Source organism: Semicossyphus pulcher, unplaced genomic scaffold (genome assembly GCF_022749685.1).
Source record: "Semicossyphus pulcher isolate SPU_LCO1_2020_fin unplaced genomic scaffold, fSemPul1.0.p SCAF_30, whole genome shotgun sequence".
NCBI classification, from domain to species: Eukaryota; Metazoa; Chordata; class Actinopteri; order Labriformes; family Labridae; genus Semicossyphus; species Semicossyphus pulcher.
This window is the reverse complement of record NW_027211705.1, coordinates 1,636,203-1,657,253: the sequence shown is the minus strand read 5'-3', so window position 1 is coordinate 1,657,253 and position 21,051 is coordinate 1,636,203. Positions and strand designations below refer to the sequence as shown.

General features: G+C 48.4%; 1 protein-coding gene across 2 annotated transcripts in view; it reads right to left on the bottom strand.

Annotated features, from left to right (window-relative positions):
* The window catches only part of LOC138606730 (rho guanine nucleotide exchange factor 2-like), a 37,681-nt gene that overhangs the window by 3,605 nt on the left and 13,025 nt on the right, over positions 1-21,051 (bottom strand). The window contains exons 2-20 of one of the 2 annotated variants that reach the window (XM_069679158.1): positions 19,889-20,051; positions 14,119-14,186; positions 13,894-13,957; positions 13,545-13,677; positions 13,308-13,411; positions 12,930-13,073; positions 9,566-9,816; positions 8,588-8,713; positions 5,739-5,856; positions 5,288-5,536; positions 5,110-5,186; positions 4,165-4,337; positions 3,707-3,774; positions 3,370-3,520; positions 2,266-2,339; positions 2,105-2,182; positions 1,815-1,852; positions 1,499-1,540; positions 68-118 (exon numbers count right to left, since the gene is read on the bottom strand). In XM_069679158.1, the coding sequence (XP_069535259.1) occupies positions 68-118; positions 1,499-1,540; positions 1,815-1,852; positions 2,105-2,182; positions 2,266-2,339; positions 3,370-3,520; positions 3,707-3,774; positions 4,165-4,337; positions 5,110-5,186; positions 5,288-5,536; positions 5,739-5,856; positions 8,588-8,713; positions 9,566-9,816; positions 12,930-13,073; positions 13,308-13,411; positions 13,545-13,677; positions 13,894-13,957; positions 14,119-14,186; positions 19,889-20,051 (2,172 nt within the window). The remainder of the gene's footprint in view (positions 1-67; positions 119-1,498; positions 1,541-1,814; positions 1,853-2,104; positions 2,183-2,265; positions 2,340-3,369; positions 3,521-3,706; positions 3,775-4,164; positions 4,338-5,109; positions 5,187-5,287; positions 5,537-5,738; positions 5,857-8,587; positions 8,714-9,565; positions 9,817-12,929; positions 13,074-13,307; positions 13,412-13,544; positions 13,678-13,893; positions 13,958-14,118; positions 14,187-19,888; positions 20,052-21,051) is intronic. The other variant, XM_069679159.1, reaches the window with a different exon arrangement.

Here is a 21,051-nt window from a genome sequence, read left to right as displayed (position 1 = left end):
CATGTGAGTTTGTGAACTGTTCCATATTCATCATGCAATTTACTAAAGAGCGAACAACAGGTCGAACCTGCAGCGCGTGAAGGTGCGTGCTCAGACTGACCAACCGCTGACGGACTTCCTGTGGAGAGGAAAGGTTTCAATAACGGTCAGATCACAGATTATAGTCAGATCACAGATTACAGTCAGATCGCAGATCACAGTCAGATCACAGGTAGATCACAGGTAGATCACAGTCAGATCACAGGTTACAGTCAGATCACAGATTACAGTCAGATCACAGATCACAGTCAGATCACAGTCAGATCAATCAGATCACAGATTACAGTCAGATCACAGTCAGATCACAGTCAGATCACAGATTACAGTCAGATCACAGTCAGATCAGTGATTACAGTCAGATCACAGATCACAGTCAGATCACAGGTAGATCACAGTCAGATCACTGATCACAGTCAGATCACAGATCACAGTCAGATCACAGATTACAGTCAGATCAATCAGATCACAGATTACAGTCAGATCAATCAGATCACAGATTACAGTCAGATCAATCAGATCACAGATTACAGTCAGATCAATCAGATCACAGATTACAGTCAGATCAATCAGATCACTGATCACAGTCAGATCACAGTCAGATCAATCAGATCACAGATTACAGTCAGATCAATCAGATCACAGATTACAGTCAGATCGCAGATCACAGTCAGATCACAGATCACAGGTAGATCACAGTCAGATCACAGTCAGATCACAATCAGATCACAGATCACAGTCAAATCACTGATCACAGTCAGATCACAGATTACAGTCAGATCACAGTCAGATCAGTGATTACAGTCAGATCACAGATCACAGTCAGATCACAGGTAGATCACAGTCAGATCACTGATCACAGTCAGATCACAGATCACAGTCAGATCACAGATCACAGGTAGATCACAGTCAGATCACAGTCAGATCAATCAGATCACAGATTACAGTCAGATCAATCAGATCACAGATTACAGTCAGATCAATCAGATCACAGATTACAGTCAGATCAATCAGATCACTGATCACAGTCAGATCACAGTCAGATCAATCAGATCACAGATTACAGTCAGATCAATCAGATCACAGATTACAGTCAGATCACAGATCACAGATTACAGTCAGATCACAGTCAGATCAATCAGATCACAGATTACAGTCAGATCAATCAGATCAAAGATTACAGTCAGATCGCAGATCACAGTCAGATCACAGATCACAGGTAGATCACAGTCAGATCACAGTCAGATCACAATCAGATCACAGATCACAGTCAAATCACTGATCACAGTCAGATCACTGATCACGGTCAGATCACAGATTACGGTCAGATCACTGATCACAGTCAGATCACAGATTACAGTCAGATCACAGATCACAGTCAGATCACTGATCACAGTCAGATCACAGATTACAGTCAGATCACTGATCACAGTCAGATCACAGTCAGATCAGGAAGCGTTACCTGGTCCAGCGTTCGTTCCTGAAGCTGGTTTCCATTTCTGTCCTGATAGAAAAAAAAGAAATGATTGATCATCAAACCAATTTACTGACCTTTGACATCTGCTGCCATGGAAACAATGTCACTCAAACAGCACACATGACATCACTGAACTGTTAAACCATGACTCAGTATGAAAGCAGAATGTGTGTTCACATCTTTTTCTAAAAGATTGTTGTGACTAAAAACTCTGAGATTAACTTAAATAAAAATGTTGTTCGTTATGATCGCCAGCAGGCAGACTGTTGGGCCTACTCAGAGGTTAAAGGTCAACATTTACCCTTGAGGAGGAACCATTCAGAGAACCAGAGTCACCATCTGAAAGACAGACAGACGAATAGGTCAGTGTCTGTTTATCAGTCAAACACTAGAGGGCAGCATTATTATTTGCAGCAGGTAACACGAACACCTGTCGGCTGATTATGTCTGAATCATGACAAACTGATCACACACAACTAACAAGAAAAAGAAGAAGAAGGAAAACTGATTGCAGTGTGCACTTCCCATCTGAAAGCAGTCAAGCAATAAACAGAGGGTTATAGATGTTGTTGAACAGGTAATGTGACTCACTGCTGAGCTCCTGGTTGCTATTGGTTACGGTGGATTTCTGGGTGTTGGAGTTAAGCAGCAGCTCCGTAAGTCTCTCCACTAAAATCAGTGAAAAACACAAGAGGTTTGTTTCAGCTTGATTCTGCTGTTTGATTTCACATGATATGGAAACACAAACTCACCTTCAGTAATGGAGGCGCTGAGGAGCGGCTCCGCCTGAGGAGCGTGAGGAGTGTCGGCTCTGAAGAGGTTCCTGCTGTCAGAATTGTATAAACACAAAAGGGAGAGGAACCAGATGCAGACTTAAATATACATTTAAGAAACAAATGGCAAAAACAAATTCTAACAAAAGACAAAAAGGGAAACCAAAAGGCAGAGCAAAAAGCTGACTTCCACAGAATCAAGGGAGCAGGTGAAAACAATACGGGCAGGGCACATTATCAAACAGGCGGGGGACACACAAGGCAGGAAGTGGATCAACACAAGAGACTCCTGCGGTGTTCGAAATGCCATACTATCCTAGTAGTACGTCCTGATGTGGCCTAAATGTAGTCTGTAGTGTGCAACTCGACTTGAATTCTTCTTGGGTGACTCGAGACTCGACTCGGACTCGAGGTTTGGTGACTCAACTACAACACTGCTCCATACTATACACTGCAAACTATACACTGCATACTATATACTGCCTACTATACACTGCATACTATATACTGCCTACTATACACTGCATACTATACACTGCATACTATATACTGCCTACTATACACTGCATACTATATACTGCATACTATACACTGCATACTATATACTGCCTACTATACACTGCATACTATACACTGCATACTATATACTGCATACTATACACTGCATACTATATAATGCATACTGCATTCAGCAGTAGTCTGTAGTATGGAAGAGCTTTTCAAATTCATTTAGCAGTATGCTACGCAAGGCGGACATAAACAATAACCGCCGCTTCTTTAGCTATAGCGCCCCCTTCTGCTGGAATGCTGCTGCTGTCCGTCATTTCAACTGCTGTGACGTTCCAGCGCTGTGCATTGTGGGATACAGTAGGCGAGGTAGACTGGTCAGATGCATATTGGAGATTTTCTCTGAATCAGTACGACATCCGGGTATTTCCGGCATACTGCACATTTAGCTTTTGTTTGCACACTACAGACTACATTTAGGCCACATCAGGACGTGCTGCTGGATAGTATTTCAACACATTTCAACACCGCATAAATCAGGACAAGAACATTTAATACAATGACAGCCCATGTCACCTGCAGGAGGAGGTCCTGGAGGAGGAGGTGCTGAAGTCTGTTACGCCTTCTTCTGTTCTTCCTCTTCCGGTTGCCTCCACCAGGTCAGAAAATAAAGTGACCCGCTCCTGCAGAAGCTCCAGTACCTCCCTGTCCTTCTGCTGGATGTCAGCTGGAGGAGAAGGAGGAGGAGGAGAGGGTTGAGGGGAAGAGGAGAGGAAAGGAATAGGGAGGAGAGGAGGAGAGATGTTGAATAAGATTTGAAATCGATCAGATTATATTGTGACAGGAAGGAAAACAGGTGCAGAAAGAGGAGGTGTAGACTGTGTGTGAGGAGGTGCAGGAGGAGGTGTTGTACCTCTGAGTCTGCGCAGTAAGGCTTTGTCTTCAGTCTCAATGAGCGGAAACTCGTCTCTGGACGGACAGCTGAGGACAAAGGAAGTAATGAGCACTGCACATACAGTACACAGTACACACAGTACACACAAAGTACTACAGTACACACACAGTACAAACAGTACACACACAGTACACACACAGTACACACACAGTATACACAATACACTCACATTACTACAGCACACACACAGTACTACAGTACACACACAGTACACACACAGTACACACAGTAAACACACAGTACACACAGTACACACACAGTACACACACAGTACACACACAGTATACACAGTAAACACACAGTACACACACAGTACACACACAGTACACACACAGTATACACAGTAAACACACAGTACACACACAGTACACACACAGTACACACACAGTACACACACAGTACACACACAGTCTGACCTCTGGGCTGCCTGGTGGATTCGGATCATCCAGGTTTTGCGGTCGTCTCTCGACGCAGCATAAAGCTCGTACATCTCAGGAGGGGCGGAGTCACTGAGCAGGTAAATCCCTCGCTCCTGATTAGCTATGTCTCTGACAATCAGGTTGTTCAAGGAGACCACAGGAGACTTGTCCTGAGACAGGCAAGAGACAGGTGACAGACAGGTTACAGACAGGTGAGAGACAGGTGAGAAACATGTGACAGACTGGCGTTGGACAGGTGAAGGACAGGTGAGAGATAGATGTGAGACAGGTGAGAGACAGGTGAGAGAAAGATGAGAGACAGGTTAGAGACAGGTGAGAGACAGGTGAGAGATAGATGAGAGACAGGTGAGAGACAGGTTAGAGATAGATGAGGGACAGGTTAGAGATAGATGAGAGACAGGTGACAGACAGGCGTGGGACAGGTGAAGTACAGGTGAAGTACAGGTGAACGACAGGTGAAGGACAGGTGAGTGATAGATGAGAGATAGGTGAGAGACAGGTGAGAGATAGATGAGAGACAGGTTAGAGATAGATGAGAGACAGGTGAGAGACAGGTGAAGGACAGGTGAAGGACAGGTGAGAGACAGGTGAGAGACAGGTGAAGGGCAGGTGAGAGATAGATGAGAGATAGGTGAGAGACAGGTGAGAGATAGATGAGAGATAGGTGAGAGACAGGTGAGAGATAGATGAGAGACAGGTGAGAGATAGATGAGAGACAGGTGAGAGACAGGTGAAGGACAGGTGAGAGATTCCTGTTTCCTACGACCGATAATGTCGTCCACAATAAACTAACAATTTGACAGAACAGGCGGAGGTGCAGGTGTGAGTAATGGTAAGCTTGTGTAAGGAGGTGTTACCTGGTGTGAGCAGGTGTTACCAGACATGACATGAAGTGAGCAGGTGTGAGCAGGTAAGACTCACCAGTGATGCAAAGGTGAACTTCTGGTCTTTCTCCTGGAGGAAAACCAAGATATCTGACATCAGCAGCACCTGCACGTCTACAGTCAAACACAGGTAGGTGTGTCAGCAGCTGTTAGCTCCACCCAAACAGCTAGGTGTGACGTCACAGCAGGTAAACAGGTGATACAGCCTCAATTACCTTTCATTCTGGAGCTCTGCACCTTCCAAAGGAGCGTCCCCTCATGGAGGAGCCTCCTCCTCAGCAGCTCTCCTCCCCTGAACACGCCTCCTCCCCGGACCTCCGTCTGGGCTCGAGGGTCCAGACGAGCCTGGATCTCCTGCAGCCTCCTGGTCCTGTCCAGCTCCAGCACCTCCTTATCCACAGAGCTGAGCAGCTCCTTCAGGAGGAGAAGTGCCTGCCTCAACGCCTGCGCCTCCTCCTCGCTGCCTAAAGGAGGTCATAGATACAATACTAGAGGTCACGGGTCAGAGGCTATTAAAAGTTAGAGGTCTTTAAATGTCAGAGGTCTTTAGAGGTCAAAGCTTATCAAAGGTCATCAAAGGTCAAAGGTCATCAAAGGTCAGAGGTCATTTAAGGTCAAAGGTTATCAAAGGTCAGAGGTTATTAATGGTCAGAGGTCACAGGTTACCTTTGGTGTTGTCAAGGATTCGTTGGATGAGAACAGGGTACTTCGTGATTCGCTGTGTCACCAGCAGGATGCACTCCTGAACACCATGACGACGCAGCAGAGGACCGCGACAAACCCGCTGAGCATCATGGGAAAGAAAAGGACCAAGAGTGAACTTCAACCTAGAAATACCAGTTTAAACCAGGCTCAACCTAAAATGTGAACTGGGTCTGAGTGGGATTTTAATGAACTGAATCAGAAAAACTGATTTAAACTCATTCTGGACTAAAACAGCCGTTTCCATTTCCTTTAGCCGTTTCCAGCGCCGACGCGAGTGGCAGCCTCTCCAGAAGCTCCGTCTTTATCGTTGTTTGTTTTAGTGTTTTAATGTTGTTTTTTTAACGTAACTTTTTCTATACTCTAGAACTCTTCTACTCTATATATCCTAAGGATATGGTATCTCACTAACAACCTAGCGTTGGAAATCTTGATGCTTTCTGAGGCTGCAGAGCTGGAATGAAGGTAAAGGCTAAGCTAACAACAAAGCAGTGGAAGTACAAGCCCTCTGTTTCAGTGATAGTTATGGGGAATGTAAACTGTTTAACCAACAAGACTGACGAGCTTGCTAGCTTTCTGAGAAACGACAGGACATACAGGGAGTGCAGTTTACAGTGCCTCTCTGAAACATGGCTAACAGCTAACACCCCGGATGCTAATGTGGACCTACCGGGATTCACTACAGTCAGAGCGGACAGGGACTCGCACTGTTTATTAACAACAGATGGTTCAACCAAGGACATGTTAGGGTTAAGGAGATCACGTGTAGCAGGGACATGACATTGAGCTGCTGGCGCTGGGTCTGAGACCTTATTACATGCCGAGGGAGTTTTCGCATGCCATTGTTGTTTGTGTTTACATCCCTCCATGGGTGCATGCAGAGACCGCGTGTGAAGTCATTCACTCAACCATCGTGAAACTGAAACCCCAGCACCCAGAGGCTTTCATTGCCATCTCAGGAGACTTCAACCATGTAACACTAGACTCCACACTACCAAACTTCCATCAGTTTGTAAGCTGCCCCACCAGGAAGCACAGGACATTAGACCTTTTGTATGCTAATGTGAAGGATGCTTACACAGCCACCTCCCTGCCCCCACTGGGGAAGTCTGATCACAACCTAGTGCTACTGAAACCACAATACAAACCACGGATCCAGACACAACCTAAAACCACACTGACTGGAGCGTCCTGCAAGAGCCACACAGTGAGGACATCGAGGGGGAACACACTGCATCACTGACTACCTGAACTTCTGTATGGATGTTGTGGTTCCCATAAAAACTGGGTGCTGCTTCCCTAACAACAAGCCCTGGATAACCATCAATGTAAAGGACATCCTTAACAGGAAAAAGAGCGCATTCAAAGAGGGAGACCGGGAAGAGCTGAAGCGCGTGCAGGGGGAGCTCAAGGTCCAACTGAGAGAGGCAAAAGAGGAATACAGAAGGAAAGTGGAGCAGAAGCTGCAGGACAACAACATGAGGGAGGTCTGGGACGGCATGAAAACCATCACAGGCTGCAAAAAGAAGGACAGCAACACAGCACAGGGAGGCGCACCCCCACCACCACCGCCCAGGCTGCCTCTAGGGACTATGCAACCACACTCCCTCCAACTATCACCAAACACCAGGTGAGCAGAGACCAGAAAAGCAGCTGGCCCGGATGGGGTGTGTCCTAGGATGCTAAAGGCCTGCTCTGCTGAACTCGGGGAGCCCCTTCAGTGTTTGTTCAACCTGAGCCTGCGACTGGGGATGGTCCCAGTGCTTTGGAGGACTTTGTGTCTCATCCCTGTCCCCAAAAAGAAAAACCCCAGTGAGCAAGATGACGTCCGGCCGGTTGCACTGACATCACACATGATGAAGACCATGGAACAGCTGCTGCTCCATCTGCTCAGACCCCAGGTACACCATGCACAAGATCCTGTGCAGTTCGCATACCAGGCAAACGTGGGTGTGGATAACGCCATCCTCATGTTCTTTGATTTTTCCAGCACCTTTAATACCATTCAGCCTCTACTCCTGAGAGACAAGCTGACAGAGATGAGAGTGGACTCATCTGGTGAGATGGATTACAGACTATCTGACAGAGAGACCATAGTATGTCAGGCTGAAAGGCTGCACATCTGACACTGTGGTCAGCAGCACTGGAGCACCACAGGGGACGGTACTTTCCCCTGTCTTGTTCACTCTCTACACTTCTGACTTCCAGCACAACTCTGAGCTCTGCCACATGCAGAAATACTCACACAACACTGTGATCATTGGCTGTGTTAGGAACGGGCAGGAGGGGGAGCACAGGAGCCTGGTGGAGGACTTCATGAGGTGGTCCAAGTCGAACCATCTGTAGCTGAACAAGTCCAAGACCAAGGAGATGGTGGTGGACTTCCGAAGGAATTTGTATGCACATCTGCACCGTACTGTTTTCACACTAATCATCAAGTTTAAATTTGCACCACCTCAATACAGCCACTACTCAATGTTGCAGTGTATAGTTTTAATTTTAATAGCCTTTATGTTTATTTTATTTTGTCTGTAATCTTATTATTTTCTTACAGGCTTAAGGGGGGGGGGGGGTTGGATTGACAGATGTGTGATTTAATTTGTCTTATGTCTATACTGGAAGCCTAAGCTTCCCTTGGGATCAATAAAGTATCTATCTATCCATCTAGCTATCCATCCATCCATCTATCTATCTATCCAGGACCACAGATCAACCAGACCAGCCTCAACAAAATTAGACCACAATGGGAATTAAGTCACTGAAGTCCTGGTCCAGGTCCAGATAGTGGTCCAGGTCCAGGTCCAGGTCCTTACCCTGATGAACTGCTGCAGTCTTCGGTCTCGAGTCAACACTTCTTTGTAGAGTTTCACGGCTTTCGGGTGTCGACTGCAGAATTCAGAATAAGTTTTCTTCATGTCGTCTGCAGACTGCCCTGAAAACTACACACACACACACACACACACACACACACACACACACACACATACACAGACACACGATGTATTATATTGTAATGATTAAAAGTGTTAAATGAGCTGTGAGAAAAAAACAGGATCAGGACTTTGACTTTGCATTCTTATGTTCTCTTAAAGTTTCTACAAACATTGACTCACACCTTCACACAGGTCTACCAGAACACCTGAAATAGGAGGTCATCCCAAAAGCTAAAGATTCATCCATTACTTGAAATCACAGAGTAAGTTTCTCCAAAATACTTAAAATACTTGAGTGCAAGAGTTGAACACCTACAGGTAACAAGGTACAGTGATTATACATATGTGTTCAAAGCTTCGACCTCTGTGGCCTCACTTAGCAGATAAAAAAGCATCTTTAGACACCTGAGAGCAGCTTAGGCCGCCTGAGACCACCTGAGAGCAGCTTAGGCCAACTGAGACCACCTGAGAGCATCTTATGCCACCTGAGAGGGGCTGAGACCACCTGAGACCAGCTTAGGCCACCTAAGACCATCTAAGAGCAGCTAAGGCCACCTGAGAGCGGCTGAGACCACCTGAGACCAGCTTAGGCCACCTGAGACCACCTAAGAGCAGCTGAGGCCACCTGAGAGCGGCTGAGACCACATGAGACCAGCTCAGGCCACCTGAGAGCAGCTGAGGCCACCTGAGAGCGGCTGAGACCACATGAGACCAGCTCAGGCCACCTGAGAGCGGCTGAGACCACCTGAGAGCAGCTGAGGCCACCTGAGAGCAGCTGAGGCCACCTGAGAGCGGCTGAGACCACCTGAGAGCAGCTGAGGCCACCTGAGAGCGGCTGAGCTGGCTGAGCTGGCTCACCTGGCGCAGCAACAGGTCTCCGATCCTGCGGACGGTGAAGTTGGTGGAGCTGCCCTCCGTCAGACCCTCACTCCTCCTCTTCATCAGCTCAGACAGGAAGCCAGCGTGCCACTCCACCAGCTGGTCCAGACACGGGAAGATGGTGTGAACCACGCCCGCCTCCAGCAGCACCTCCTCCTGCATCCCCCGCCGGTACACCCCCTCCATGATCCTCAAAGTCCGCACATGGTGGAACTCAGTCTGGATGAGCTCTGAGAGACAGACAGACAGACAGCGTCAGAGAGAGAGAGACAGGTGAAAGACACATCACATTATATGATGAGCATGCATGTGTGTGTGTGTGTGTGTGTGTGTGTGTGTGTGTGTGTGTAAATGTATGTCTGTTTGTGTGTGAACTACCCAAAGCTTGTGACCATAGGTGAGGGTTGGAACGTAGATCGACTGGTAAATCGAAAGCTTTGGCTTCAGGCTCTGCTCCCTCTTCACCACCACAGTCCGGTACAACGCCTGCATTACTGCTGATGCTGCACCGATCCGCCTGTCAATCTCTCGATCCATTTTACCCTCACTCGTGAACAAGACCCCGATATACTTGAACTCCTTCGCTTGAGGCAAAGACTCACTCCCCACCCGGAGGGGGCAATCCACCGGTTTCCGGCAGAGAACCATGGTCTCAGACTTGGAGGTGCTGACTCTCATCCCAACCGTGTCACACTCGGTTGCAAACCACCCAAATGCCTGCTGGAGGTCCCAGCTTGATGAAGCCAACAGGAAAACATCATCTGCAAAAAGCAGAGATGAAATCCTGAGGTCCCCAAACTCGAAACCCTCCTCCCCCCGGCTGCGCCTTGAGATCCTGTCCATGAAAATCACAAACAGCATCGGTGACAAGGGACAGCCCTGGCGGAGGCCAACACGCTATGGGAACATGTTTGACTTTGTGCTCTCTCATTTTGGTTATACAGCGACCGGATGGCTCGTATCAACGGCCCCGGTACCTCATACTCCTGCAGTACCCCCCACAGGACCACCCGGGGGACATGATCATAAGCCTTCTCCAAGTCCACAAAGCACATGTAGACTGGATGAGTCTCCCATGCCCCCCTAAGCAGCCCTGCCAGGGTAAAGAGCTGGTCCACTGTTCCACGGCCAGGTCGGAATCCGCATTGTTCCTACTGTATCCGAGGTTTCGACAATCAGCCGGAGCCTCCTTTCAAGCACCCTGGAATAAACTTTACCCGGGAGGCTGAGTAGTGTTATATCCCGATAGTTGGGACACACCCTCCGGTCCCCCTTTTTAAAAATGGGAACCACCACCCCAGTCTGCCATTCCACAGGTACTGTCCCAGACCTCCACGCGACATTGAAGAGGCGTGCCAGCCACGACAGCCCAACAATGTCCAGAGCCTTTAGCATCTCAGGGCGAATCTCATCTACACCTGGCGCCTTGCCACTGAGGAGCTTCTTGACTATCTCAGCGACCTCTGCCTAGGATAAAGATAAGGCTTCCCCAGGACCTTCAGACTCTGCCTCCTCATCAGAGGACGTTTTGGCTGGGTTCAGGAGTTCCTCAAAGTGTTCTTTCCACCGTTCGACAATATTCTCAGTCCGGGTCAGCAGTTCTTCACCCCTGCTAAAAACAAGCTTAAGCCAATCCCTGCTTCCCCTTCCTGAGTCGTCTAACGGTTTGCCAGAACTTCTTTGAGGCCAACCGAAAGTCCTTCTCCATAGCCTCCCCGAACTCCTCCCACACCCGGGTTTTTGCTTCCGCAACCACAGAAGCTGCAGCCCTTCTGGCCACTCGGTACCTGTCTGCTGCCTCTGGAGACCCCTGGGCTAACCAAGTCCAAAAGGCCTCCTTCTTCAGCCTGACGGCTTCCCTCACCTTTGGTGTCCACCAACGGGTTCTCAGGTTGCCGCCACGACAGGCACCGACAGCCTTCTGGCCACAACTCCTTGTAGCCGCTTCCACAATGGAGGCTTTGAACACGGCCCATTCGGATTCCATGTCCCCAACCTCCCCCAGGATGCAAGAGAAATTCTTCCGGAGGTGGGAGTTGAAGAGCGCGGACAGGGGCCTCCGCCAGACGTTCCCAGTTCACCCTCACTACACATTTAGGTTTACAAGGTCTGTTCCGCAGCCTCCCCCGCCATCTGATCCAACTCACCACCAGGTGGTGATCAGTTGACAGCTCTGCTCCTCTCTTCACCCGAGTGTCCAAAACGTGCGCCCGCAGATCTGATGAAACGATCACAAAGTCGATCATTGATCTGCGGCCTAGGGTGCTCTGGTACCAGGTACACTTATGAGCAACCCTATGTTCGAACATGGTGTTTGTTATGGCCAATCCATGACAAGCACAGAAGTCCAATAACAAGACACCACTCGAGTTCAGATCGGGCAGGCCGTTCCTCCCAATCACCACCCTCCAGGTTTCTCCATCATTGCCCACATGAGCGTTAAAGTCCCCCAGTAGAACTATGGAGTCCCCAGATGGGATCCCTTCCAGGACCCCACCCCCCAGTGACTCCAAGAAGGCTGCGTACTCCGAACTGCTGTTCGGTGCATAGGTACAAACAACAGTCAAAGCCTTCCTCTCCGCAACTTGCAGTCACAGAGAGGCGACCCTCCTGTTCACTGGGGAAAACACACACAGCGTTGTCAGCCGGGGGCTTGTGAGTATCCCCACACCCGCCCGATGCCTCTCACCCTGGGCAACTCCAGAAAAGGCGAGAGTCCAGCCCCTCTCCAGGATATTGGTTCCAGAGCCAGAGCTGTGCGTGGAGGTGAGCCCAACTATCTCTAGTTGGTAATGCTCCACCTCCCGCACCAGCTCTGGCTCCTTCCCCACCAGAGAGGTGACATTCCATGTGCCAAGAAACAGTCCATGCTGCCGGGGATCTGCACGCCAAGGCCCCCGCCTTTGCCTGCTGCCCGGTTTGCATTGCATCCGACCCCTATGCCTATCCTTGCAGGTGGTGGGCCCACAAGGCGGCGGCTCCACGTTGCTCGTTCGGGCTGAGCCCGGCCGGGCCCCATGGACAAAAGCCCGGCCATCAGACGCTCGCCAACGAGCATCCCCCACAGGTCTGGCTCCAGGAGGTAGCCCCAGTCTCCCTGATCCGGGCGAGGTAGCTGTTTTACGCCGTTGCCTCTTCATAGGGGTTTTTGAACCGCTCTTAGTCTGATCCCTCCCCTGGGACCAATTTGCCTTGGGAGACCCTACCAGGGGCTAGTGCCCCGGACAACACAACTCCCAGGTTCACAGGGACACGCAAACCCCTCCACCACGTTAAGGTGGCGATTCATGTGCGTATGTGTGTTAATGTATATGTGTGTGTGTGCGTGTGTGTCTTGTGTTACCATAGATGACGTCCTGCTGCTTGATCAGGTCTTTATGAAGCGTCTGCAGGAAGTTCGGTTCCACGACAAGACTCCAGCTGTCGGCCTGGACGCAGCTGCCCTCCACCTGCAGCTCCTCCAACAGGGGGCTCCACCACCACTCACCTGCCACACAAAACAACATCCGGTCAGCTGGGTAAGATCAACCTGCAGCTTCTTCTGTTGGTGGGAGGAGCTTAGTGACATCATTTAATAAATAATCAATTAAGCAAATCAAGAATTTTATTGATTCTACAAAACTGATCCGGAACCTGTTAGAATGGTAAAATCATAAAGCAGAGGATTACTGATCAATAATCTGATTAATAATCAATAGTCTGATTTGAAGTGATCACTGACCGTCGTCCGTCAGAGACTCCATGGAGAGAGTTCTGCTCCTGAAGTTCAGAGATTCAGTGGACTGAGACAGAATCCTCCTGAGACCCACAGAGTCCTCAGACCCCCTGAGAGACAGACAGGCGGGGGGGGGGGGGGGGGAGACAGACAGGTAGGAGAGGCGACAGACAGGTGTGATTAATCATCAAATGTAGTTATTTGCTGTGTTGAACAACCAATCGGGTGGCTGCTCAGCCTCACCCTGCGATGTTATTGGTAGAGACACTCTTGGCAAGCGAGAGGCCAGAGCGAACCCGTCTCGACCCGAGCAGAGACTGACGAAGACTGTCGGAGGGGTAGATGGCTGAGCTGGGACGCTCCTTCATCATCGGAGCTGAAAACCAGAGAAGAAGAAATAAACCAGGGACACAGAAACCAGAGAAGAAGAAAAGGCCTTCTTCTTGACATCTGAAAATGACACGGTGATATTTAAGAGTCTGTAAAACTTCACAGAGTGAAGAAAGAATGACTTAGAATAAACACACTGGCTCCTACATTTCCCAGCATGCAGCTGGAGCCTGTTTCTCATGGTAACCATTTGTTTACTCACTTTTGTTACGCAGAGCGACGTTCTGCAGGGCCGAACTGTTTCTGACCATCGACAGCTTCTGTTGCTGTGAGAAACAGACAAGTGGTGAATCAGGCAGAAAGGAAGGAAGACAGATGGACAAAACAAACAAGTGGTGGGACAATCAGACAGACAGACAGACAGGTTGTGAGACATACAGACAGGCAGGCAGACAGATAAGACAGACAGGCAGGCTGATTGACTTACCCTCTGTTTCATCTTGGCACAGCTGGCCAAACTGTCTCTGCAGCGGTTGTGGATGGTGACATTACAGGCTGAGAGACAGATAGAAGGAGAGAGAGACAGGTACAGTGTTTAATTCAAAATGTTGTACAATGTTACAATGTTACAATTTCATTTAGCAGATACTTTTTGTCCAAAGTGACGTACATCTAAGAGTTAATATGACACAAGCAACGATCAAGATAGGAGGGAATAAAGTCAGTAAGAGCCAACACACAGCTTCAAGTGCGACCGGACACTGGTGCTGACAGGCAGAGCGTGTTTTGTTTTCTTTTTAATAATAATCATCATCATCAGCAACATCAACAAGGTCACTATAGTCATCATCATCATCATCATCACCATCATCATCGTCATCATCATCATGAAAATCCTAGTCAGCATAAACTACATCCTCGATGTCATCATCATCAATAGCATCAATATCATGAAGGTCAGAGGTCATAAAGAGCTGGGTCTTTAGCTTCTTCTTAAAGGTGAAAGGGACTCTGCGGACCGAATGGAGTCTGGTAGCTCGTTCCACCACAGGGGGGCGACAGAGGAGAAGAGTCTAAGAGACTTAGGGCCCTGTTGTGATTGGAGTACCAGGCACCTTTCATTGGCAGAGCGTAGTGGGCGGGACGGAGTGTAGACCTGGATGAGGGTGTTCAGGTAGGCAGGAGACATTTTTGTTGTTGTTTTGTAAACGAGCGACAGGGTTTGAATTTGATGAGAGCGGCGACTGGGAGCCAGTGGAGGGATATGAGCAGTGGAGGGATACGAACAGTGGAGGGATATGAGCAGTGGAGTGATATGAGCAGTGGAGTGATATGAACAGTGGAGGGATACGAACAGTGGAGGGATACGAGCAGTGGAGGGATACGAACAGTGGAGTGATATGAACAGTGGAGGGATACGAACAGTGGAGGGATATGAACAGTGGAGGGATACGAACAGTGGAGGGATACGAACAGTGGAGGGATACGAGCAGTGGAGGGATACCAACAGTGGAGGGATACGAACAGTGGAGGGATACGAGCAGTGGAGGGATACGAGCAGTGGAGGGATACGAACAGTGGAGTGATATGAACAGTGGAGGGATACGAACAGTGGAGTGATATGAACAGTGGAGGGATACGAACAGTGGAGGGATACGAGCAGTGGAGGGATACCAACAGTGGAGGGATACGAACAGTGGAGGGATACGAGCAGTGGAGGGATATGAACAGTGGAGGGATACGAACAGTGGAGGGATACGAGCAGTGGAGGGATACGAACAGTGGAGGGATATGAACAGTGGAGTGACGTGCCGTTCTGGGTTGATTGAAGACCAGTCGCGCTGCTGCGTTCTGGATCATCTGTAGAGGTTTGAATGTGCGTGCAGGAAGGCCTGCCAGGAGGGAGTTGCAGTAATCAATGTGTGACATCACGAGAGCCTGTACCAGCAGGTGTGTTGCATGCTCTGACAGGTAGGGTCTGATCTTCCTGATGTTGTACAGGGCAAATCGACATGACCGAGCAATCGAGGCCACATGAACCTTAAAGGTTAGCTGGTCGTCAATTGTGACGGGCAGACTTAGTGGATATGAGTTCAGTTTGTCCAAAATGGATGTTGATCTGTGGTTGCATAGAGGGACTGGCTGGGATGACGAGGAGCTCAGTCCTGGATAAGTTGAGCTGAAGGTGGCGTTCTTTCATCCATTTAGAGATATCGGCAAGGCAGTACGAGATACGTGCCGAGGCTGTAGTGTCGTTGTAGTGTAGCTGGGTATCATCCGTATAGCAATGGTATGAGAAACCATGGGAGAGGATGATTGCTCCAAGTGAGGTGGTATATATTGAAAAGAGCAGGGGACCGAGCACTGACCTTTGAGGCACCACTGTGGATAAGCTGTGGGGTTTGGACACTTCTCCTTTCCAAGATACTCTAACAGATCTCCCTGAGAGGTCGGACATGAACCAGAGGAGGGCAGATCCTGAGATACCAAGCTCAGAGAGAGAAGAGAGGAGGGTTTGGTGGTTCACTGTGTCAAAGGCAGCTGACAGATCTAGCAGTGATAGAGCTGAGGACTGTCCAGCTGCTTTAGCCAGACGCAGTGATTCTGTTACCGACTGATTTGAGTCCAACAGATTGTTCTTGAGCCTGAGTTTGCTTGAATGCAGTGGGGAACACACCTGACAGTGAAGAGTTGATAATGTGCGACTGCAGGGTTAAGTGTGGGGGAAATGGTCTGTAGGAGGTTTGATGGTATTGGGTCCAGTGGACAGGTAGCAGGCCGAGAGTCTTGCAGAAGCTTGGAGACTTCGTCTGCAGTCAGGGGGGGCGAATGAGGCGAGTGAGGCGCTATTAGCTGGTGGCTGCAGGCTGTGTTGGTCGGGCTTAGAGAAGGTTGAGGGCAGAGTTAACATACTGCGTGTGACAGCTATGAAGCAGGTGACAAGGACATGGAAACAACAACATCCACCAAAATTAAAATTTTGGTTAACAACACTAGAACAAGTTTTGGATGCCGAAAAAGTGACGTACACAATTACAGATGAAATACAAAAATTAAATAAGATGTATCCTAAAGATAGACTTGGTAGACTGGCTAATTACATAAACTTAAACCAAAAACTTAACCCCCCCCCCCCCCTAATTTCGTATTCGTAATCCTATTTTTTTGTTTGTTTGTTTTGTTGTTGATTGTGTTGCTGTTGTTGGGTTGACTTTTTTTGTTGTTGTGTATTTCTTTCTTTATTTCTTTTTTCCCCATTTATTGATTACTTAAATTTAATATAAAAATTGCAATGTACAAAAGAAACAGACGTCTGGAATGATGTAACTGTAATTATTGCAATAAAGTATAAAATAAAAAAAACCTCAGAGACCTCATTAGAGAACTGGGTTGGTGTAAGGGATCAGATGTGTCGGTGGTATGAGACCATTGCTGTTGACCGTTAAAAGATGTAAAAAGATTTAATGATCAGATCAATCACATCAACAGGCTCTCAGAATGCCAGGACGTTCTCGAACAACATCACGCTGACACTGAAGCTCCACCCGTGAGACACTGTGACACCCCTCTTTGTGTGTGTGTGTGTGTGTGTGTGTGTGTGTCTGTGTTGTTCTTCAGGTGTTTGTGCTGTTCTCGAGGTGTGTGTGAAGAAGAGCTACAGGTGAGCTACAGGTGAGCTATAAAAGAGCTACAGGTGAGCTACAGGTGAGCTACAGGAGAGCTACAGGTGAGCTACAGGTGAGCTACAGGTGAGCTACAGGAGAGCTATAAAAGAGCTACAGGTGAGCTACAGGTGAGCTACAGGAGAGCTACAGGTGAGCTACAGGTGAGCTACAGGAGAGCTATAAAAGAGCTACAGGTGAGCTACAGGTGAGCTACAGAAGAGCTACAGGTGAGCGACAGAAGAGCGACAGAAGAGCGACAGGAGAGCTACAGGTGAGCTACAGGAGAGCTATAAAAGAGCTACAGGTGAGCCACAGGTGAGCTACAGAAGAGCTACAGGTGAGCGACAGAAGAGCGACAGGAGAGCTACAGGTGAGCTACAGGAGAGCTATAAAAGAGCTACAGGTGAGCTACAGGTGAGCTACAGGTGAGCTACAGAAGAGCTACAGGTGAGCTACAGGTGAGCTACAGGTGAGCTACAGAAAGGCAATGAATGAAACAAACAGTATAAAGCAGTGATGGCTGATGAGGCGAGGTTGGTAAAGACGATTGCAACTCACAGAGGGAAGCTCAACTAAACATATGCGTCATCACCGTCCGTCCTCGCTTTGTTTACACTTGCTTACACACACACACGCACACACACACACACACACACACACGATCTCACACACGTGTGCGGGCGCTCTGGCACACATACGTGCGCGCACACACACACGTGGTATAAGATTCAATCTATTGTGTTCACACTGCAGTTATTAGCGTGTGTGTTTATCTGAACATGTACATCTGTTCGTTGTGCAGGAGGATTAAACACCATCTGTCACACACACACACACACACACACACACACACACACACACACACACACACACACACACACACACACACTGTGTTATTGTGTAATGATTAATAGAAATGATGTCTGTTCAATTTACTTGCCAGTCTGTGTGTATGTGTGTGTGTGTGTTTGTGTGAGATACCGACCGTACCTTCCCTCTATCGTTATGGGAAACGTAAGCTCACTGGTGAATAAGATGGACGGGCTAACATTACTCACAAGGAGCGAGAGTGTGTTTAGTGAGGGATCTGTTCTGTGCTTCGCGGCTGCATGAAAACATCCCGGACTCTCGGGTGACTTCAGCAGGCTTCCAGTTGGTGCGGGGGGACAGGAGTTGCAGTGAGAGTGGAGAAGAAGAAGAGGGGAGGAGGAGTCGAATATCAAGTGGTGCAACCCTGGACACATCACTGTTAAAGAACGCGTGTGCAGCCCGGACATAGAACTGTTAGCCGTGAGTCTCTGTCCATATTATTTGCCCAGAGAGTAAGCGACAGCAGAGGATGTACTTCCTGCGGCAGCTGAACAAGTTCAACCTGCCAAAGACAATGATGGTGCACTTCTACACCGTCATCAGAGTCCATCCTCACCTGCTCCATCACCGTCTGGTACGCTGCTGCCTCTGCCAGGGACAAGGGCAGGCTGCAGCGTTACATCCGCTCTGCAGAGAGAATGATTGGCTGCAATCTGCCCTCTCTCCAGGCTGGGTTTCCGTTATCCGGTAATTGCCGTTCCGACATGTTAAAAATCCACCGGTCATAATGTCCAGGCAAAAATTATATATTTTCACCCAAAAAAAATTCACTGATTCATTATAACTCCGTCTTTCAGCGCTTCAGGAATATGCTAAACCAGCCATCTGAACCATTATTGGTCATTTTGGCAAAGAAATTACCGGCGAGGACGCTTTAGCAGCACCAGCCACTGCCCCGCTCATCCATGCCACAAGCACACGAGATGCCAGAGCTGTGATGACAGGCCAGCAAAGCCCTCATCAGGGATTTCAGTGGAATATATACTATCCCAATTCATAGATATTCATTAATATTAGTATGTATAACGAACTGCACTCGCACGGGGCGAGACGGAGAGAGAGAGAGAGAGAGAGAGAGAGAGAGAGAGGGCATGCAGACAGCGCAGACAGCACAGAAAGCGTAGACCCAGCGCAGAAAGTGGCCATTTAAGCTATGAGACATGTTCATGGGATTGAAAGCTTCCAGGACACGTGGACCGGCACAGATTTTTTCTAACGGAAACCCTGTCTCCAGGACCTGTACACCTCCAGGACCCTGAGGCGTGCAGGTAAGATCGAGGCCGACCCCTCTCACCCCGGTCCAGTATCATTGAGACCCTCCCCTCTGGCAAGAGGCTGCGCTCCATCAGGACCAAAAACTCCTGACACAGGAACAGTTCCTCTGCTGCCAGCCTCGTCAACAAGGTTGTTACATATTTGCACTGCCATCATCTTGCACAAACCTGCACATCTGTACAGCTCTTTAATTACACCTGTTGTACATATTTTGTATTATATTGCTTTTTTATATCTTATTCTTATTGTCTATTTTTTACCTTGTTCTACTGAAGTTGACTGTTGGTAGCAGTACTACTGTTAAATAGCTTTTTACTTCTATTTTATTCTACTTCTGTTTATTGTTCTGCACCAAAACACCAAAACAATTTCCTTGCATGTGTAAACCTACTTGGCAATAAATACTCTGATTTCATGTATGTACAGGTGTATCTGTGTGTATGTCACCTGGGCAGCTGAGTGCCTCCTTGGCCGTGATGCTCCTGTTGCAGGAGGAGCACAGCGTGGTGGAGGACACCGTCAGGGAGGTAAATAGGTGACCGTTACTGGACCTTGCCTCCCTCTCACGCGCCTCCTTCTCTCGCTCCTTCAAACGCTCCTTCTCCTTATTCTGAACACACACAGAGACAGACAGGCAGACAGACAGCTCAGTTAGCCTTCATCAATACTTGTTTTCAGTCGCTGTTTCATTGTATCATTTCGTTGATCACTGGTACTGACACAGAGGCTAATAATTCTAGCCAATAATGTTAATTATGCTAATGATGCTAGCTGAAGATGATGCTGCTTTGTCAGTTTACGTTCTTATTCTGTGTTGATGAGGTTATAATCAGTAACAATGGCGACATCAATCAATCAATCACATTTTATTTGTATAGCATCAAATCATAACCACATTATCTCAGACACTTTACAGACAGAGCAGGTCAGAGACAGAGACAGAGACAGAGACAGAGAGAGAGAGAGAGACAGAGACAGAGAGAGACAGAGAGAGACAGAGACAGAGAGAGACAGAGACAGAGAGAGACAGAGAGAGACAGAGACAGAGAGAGACAGAGACAGAGACAGAGAGAGAGACAGAGACAGAGAGAGACAGAGACAGAGAGAGACAGAGAGAGACAGAGACAGAGAGAGACAGAGACAGAGACAGAGAGAGAGACAGAGAGAGAGACAGAGACAGAGAGAGACAGAGAGAGACAGAGACAGAGAGAGACAGAGACAGAGCAGGTCAGAGACAGAGACAGAGACAGAGACAGAGAGAGAGACAGAGAGAGAGAGACAGAGAGAGACAGAGAGAGACAGAGACAGAGACAGAGACAGAGAGAGACAGAGACAGAGAGAGAGACAGAGAGAGACAGAGAGAGACAGAGACAGAGACAGAGACAGAGAGAGACAGAGAGAGACAGAGACAGAGAGAGACAGAGACAGAGAGAGACAGAGACAGAGAGAGAGACAGAGAGAGACAGAGAGAGACAGAGAGAGACAGAGCGAGACAGAGACAGAGACAGAGAGAGACAGAGCGAGACAGAGACAGAGACAGAGAGAGAGACAGAGACAGAGAGAGACAGAGACAGAGAGAGACAGAGAGAGACAGAGACAGAGAGAGACAG